Raw genomic sequence first — 4039 nt, forward strand, 5'->3', positions numbered from 1 at the left:
TTTTACCTGGATTACTGAGATGCATCAGGACACTTGTAAAGATAATGTTTTTTTCTCTCTATTTTAAATCTATATTATTGTTTACATTTCTGTGTTGCTTTGTTGTTTTATTCATTTGGCTAAATTGTGAAGCACTTTGGTCAACTTTTGTTGTTTTTATGTGCTGTATAAATAAAGTGACATTGACTGTCTTGTGACCCTTCCTCAGGCCAAAGCCTACACATGTAGTCTGGATATGAAAGGTAATGTCAGTAATCCACACCTAAAGCCAGAGAGGGATGACCTCATTCGATTATACTCACTATAAGAGTCTTCGAAGATGTCCGGTGAGCGTAGAGAAGCCCACACAAAGCTCAGTGAGGCTGCTGATTTGTCCCAGCAGGTTGCCGATAGTCGCCAGGAGGTCCTCCTCATCAGAACCCAGCCTCCTGACATCCAAGGCCCCGGCTGGCAGCGTTAGAGACTGTAACTTTGGGAACTCCACCCTGGACAGCAGCACCTCCAGGTGCGCGGCCTCCAGGGGGACGTTGTGGACCACCTCCAGCTTTGTAATGATCTCGGGCTCTGCCAGGCGGAGAACGTAGAAGAGCTGCTTGAGCGACAGGGAGTCGGCTCTGAAGCGGACGAAGCGCAGCTTCAGGGGGCAGCACCGGAGGAGCAGGAAGGCCTGCGCCACCAGCTCGTAGCTGCGGCCCGTGACGAAGCCGTTCAGACGCACGTCGATGGACGTCTCAAAGGAAGAGTGGGTCACGTCGCTGGCCTGCATGGCCACCATCGTCTCGTAGCACATCTGGGTCAGGAGCTGGGTTCTGGCCCAGCGACCCAGGGAGGACTTGCAGGGACAGGACTGATGCTCRATGTCTTTGAGAGCAGTCAGGTCCACCACATGCAGACTCTTGGCATAAGTTCTTGGAGGGGACAGAACATAATCCTTAAAAAAAAGAGAGTTTAGTTAATCTGAAAACATAAGAAATGGGTTTATACTGGAGTGTAAAACCCGTTTCAGTACCTTTAGACCCGTTACAACAGCTTGGAGGCACGGCCTGCAGGTACAGGAGGTGAGGTCCWCCTGGCAGTCGGTGGACTTTCCCAGGAGTCTTTGCATGCTGAGCTCTGGAAGAGGCCAGGACTGGACCAGAGCGCGCAGCAGCTCAGCCTTCTCGTGCAGGTAGCAGGCCTTGAAGAGAAGTGGGTAGAGATTAAAAGACACACAGCTGAGGTTCCTTAAAGCGCTGGAACCAGTCTGGATGAAGCCCTCGGCTGCGAGGAAGCGCAGGGACTTCATGTTCTCTGGTTCTGTGAAGCAGCTGCTTCACCAGCTCCTCGTTTCAGYGTTTCTGTATTTGTTGATATTCTCTCCTGCTGCCAGTCTTTAGTCCTGGACTGTGCTTTGCTGTGGTGAGGCGAGAACAGATTGTGGTGGTCTTGTGATAGCTAAGAGCACCGAGGTTATTAATAGAAGCAGCTGTCTCATGTCCTTCGTCCAGCYACGGTGTCCGTTTAGGACTTTAGCCTCACAGATGATAGAAGCAACACTTGAACACTGCTGGGAAGATTATTCTAACACTTTGTGAAGCCTTATTATAACATCTGCATTGTACCATAATATAAAGTTTAATAATTTAAAATAAATAAATAAAAATACACAAACTGTATCCAGAAACGTGGATATGTTGCACCCAATGAAACAGTCAAAATGAGCACTGGGGATGATTTCCACWGTTTATTATCAAATACAAAACTAGTATTCCAATGTTTTATCTGTATAAACTTGCTTAAAATGTCAATACACATGGTTTGTCTCATATCAAATTGCAGCTTGCCTTTAAAGTGGACTAACAGTTTTTTCTTTATAATACACAAATGTACATATTGCTCCATACACAGTCCTGTTAACTGGCGCTGCTGACAGACTCTTTGACAGTGAGTGCTGGTGTGGATCCTATGTGAGTCCAGATGTAGCCYTTCTCAGGACAAATGGGAATGGTGGGGAACGGGGAGCTCTGGGACTTGAAATATTCAGACGGGGCGTGACACACGAACTCCAGGTACTCCATCTTTCTGGGCAGATCCTCCTCTGGACCTGATAGGAAATGAGAATCTATTAAGCCGAGACAAACGAGGTTACACTTTAAAGAAAAAGTGGGTTTTGTGCATAATTTGCTTACCCACGATGTAAGTTCCAGGATCAAACTGGTCGTTTGGACTGGCCTGAGTGGGAATGAGCCACGTCAGCGCAGCACTCTTCTCACAGTACTGGTCTTGCACAAATCCTCGGATCTGAGCGTAGTACGACTTCCCGTCCTCCTCGTCGATCACCCTGATCACGTCACCTACCTGGTAGTAGACACCCTGTGGAGACATATGAGTGGGTTTTCATTGTACTGTGATAACTTACGACACGAGAAGAAAACATTGACAATTAGCTCGGCAAATTGAAACATCAAACCTTATAAAATATAGATTCGGATGTGATGATTGTTGCTACGGATTCTGGTGCTTTGATGGGCTGTCAAAGAGATCAAACAGGTGTTAATGTACAAATTCATCACAAAATTTTTTTTAAAAAGGGGGCAAATTATAAGTAACTTACATTTTTTAGTTTAAATATGTGTCTTCTTCCTTTTCCTTTTGTTGAGACTTTTTTCTCAGAAGCAGGGGCTTTGTACTTGGTGCTTCTCAGYCGTGCAGACCTCCTGTGGATCTCCTGTTTGGACTAAATAATAAACATTTCATGTATGCTGCATTAACTTGAGAAAAAAATAACAGTAACTAGTGTGACAACAGTATTAACAGATTACTAATTTATTGTTTGGTCTGTGAAATTTAGAAACATAAAATTAATTAAACAAAGAAGACACTGTTGTATTGATATTCTTCCCACATTAATGTAAGTTTTACTTCTACTACACATTGTAAACAACTGAGGTTATCGTAATGTGCTTTAGAGCCAAATAACAAAACAACAAAAAAAGTTAAGACATAAAAATACAAAAACAGACAGCCAAAGTACATAGAATATATTAAAAGTATGTCTAGTCTGAGCAGTGAGCATATTTAAAAAGGTAACGTTTCCACAATTTAAGTTAATTTGTAACAATTTTTAGACAGAAATTAAACTATGCACGTTTAAGCCGCCAGGGGGAGCTGTTGTAAACCATCACTCCTGCAACAGCGAGTTGGCTTCGATGTTTTTCAAAAAAATGAACGAAAACTGAGCTACAGGTATATCAATGTACCGTGAAAGCTTAGTTCTCCTTTATGAAGCTTTACCTCAGTGTGACTGACCTGTTTCCCCCCGCCGTTGCTGGGCTGCTGGCTGGACGAGAGGGAGGGTCCTGCAGCGCCCCCGCCGCAGCTGCTCTTCCCTGTGCAGTTGTTGCACAGTATCTCACCCTGGCTTCCCTTCTTCCACATCGAGGAAGAGTTCGTCTTACAGACGGAGCAGCACGGCTTTAAACCTAAAGGCATTCTCGTCGGTCACAAAACGACGCCTTCTTTAAAAAAAACGAAATGAACACAACAGTGTTCAATAACAATGGAGGAAGCGCGCCTGCTAACAACTTGTATTGTAGCAGATCCGACACTAATGCAGCTTCCGCGGTTTTTTTTTTATTAACAACGATTACAAATTTACTTTAAATACATAACATGTCATACAAAAACATCCAAACCCATAAAGCAATACACAMAGTTTGGATTTGTACCGACTGTGTCGCCCCATCTCCGATGCTAATATGCTAATTTTCTTCTTCTATGGTAGTTCTTCTTTGATGGTCTGTTGATGTTGAGGGACAGCGCCACCACCAGGACTGGAGAAATACATCAGTTTCCCCCTCCAGAGAAGTCAAGTTATTTTGTTATTTTGTTTGTCTAATGCAGCAAAAGTCGAACCGCAAGTCATTACTACAAATACACAATTTTTCTTGATCAGTATCGGCATTTTCTGAGTCATTTCCTGAAATCGTGAAGTTTCTCTCTCTCTCTCTCTCTCTCTCTCTCTCTCTCTCTCTCTCTCTCTCTCTCTCTCTCTCTCTCT

At 44.0% G+C, this 4039-nt stretch overlaps 2 protein-coding genes across 3 annotated transcripts; both read right to left on the reverse strand.

Moving 5' to 3' along the window:
• Positions 1-302: 302 nt before the first annotated feature.
• lrrc14b (leucine rich repeat containing 14B) lies at positions 303-1613 on the reverse strand (the record flags this gene model as incomplete). Its single annotated transcript, XM_014005827.1, is given in 2 exon segments — positions 303-931; positions 1010-1613. Coding segments are annotated over 2 exon segments (905 nt in total), but the record flags the coding sequence as incomplete, so codon positions are not given.
• Positions 1614-1710: 97 nt separating this feature from the next.
• gatad1 (GATA zinc finger domain containing 1) lies at positions 1711-3742 on the reverse strand. Of its 2 annotated transcripts, none has more exons than XM_014005830.1 (5): positions 3274-3742; positions 2594-2716; positions 2450-2509; positions 2169-2352; positions 1711-2083 (listed from the first exon to the last, which is right to left on the reverse strand). In XM_014005830.1, exons 1-5 carry the CDS (start codon positions 3469-3471, stop codon positions 1893-1895), a joined length of 756 nt encoding a protein of 251 aa, XP_013861284.1. In that variant the 5' UTR covers positions 3472-3742; the 3' UTR covers positions 1711-1892. The 2 variants fall into 2 exon arrangements, with proteins under 2 accessions (XP_013861284.1, XP_013861285.1); XM_014005831.1 differs by having other exon boundaries at positions 3289-3721.
• Positions 3743-4039: the final 297 nt, after the last annotated feature.

Source organism: Austrofundulus limnaeus, unplaced genomic scaffold (assembly GCF_001266775.1).
Source record: "Austrofundulus limnaeus strain Quisiro unplaced genomic scaffold, Austrofundulus_limnaeus-1.0 Scaffold32, whole genome shotgun sequence".
NCBI lineage: Eukaryota > Metazoa > Chordata > Actinopteri > Cyprinodontiformes > Rivulidae > Austrofundulus > Austrofundulus limnaeus.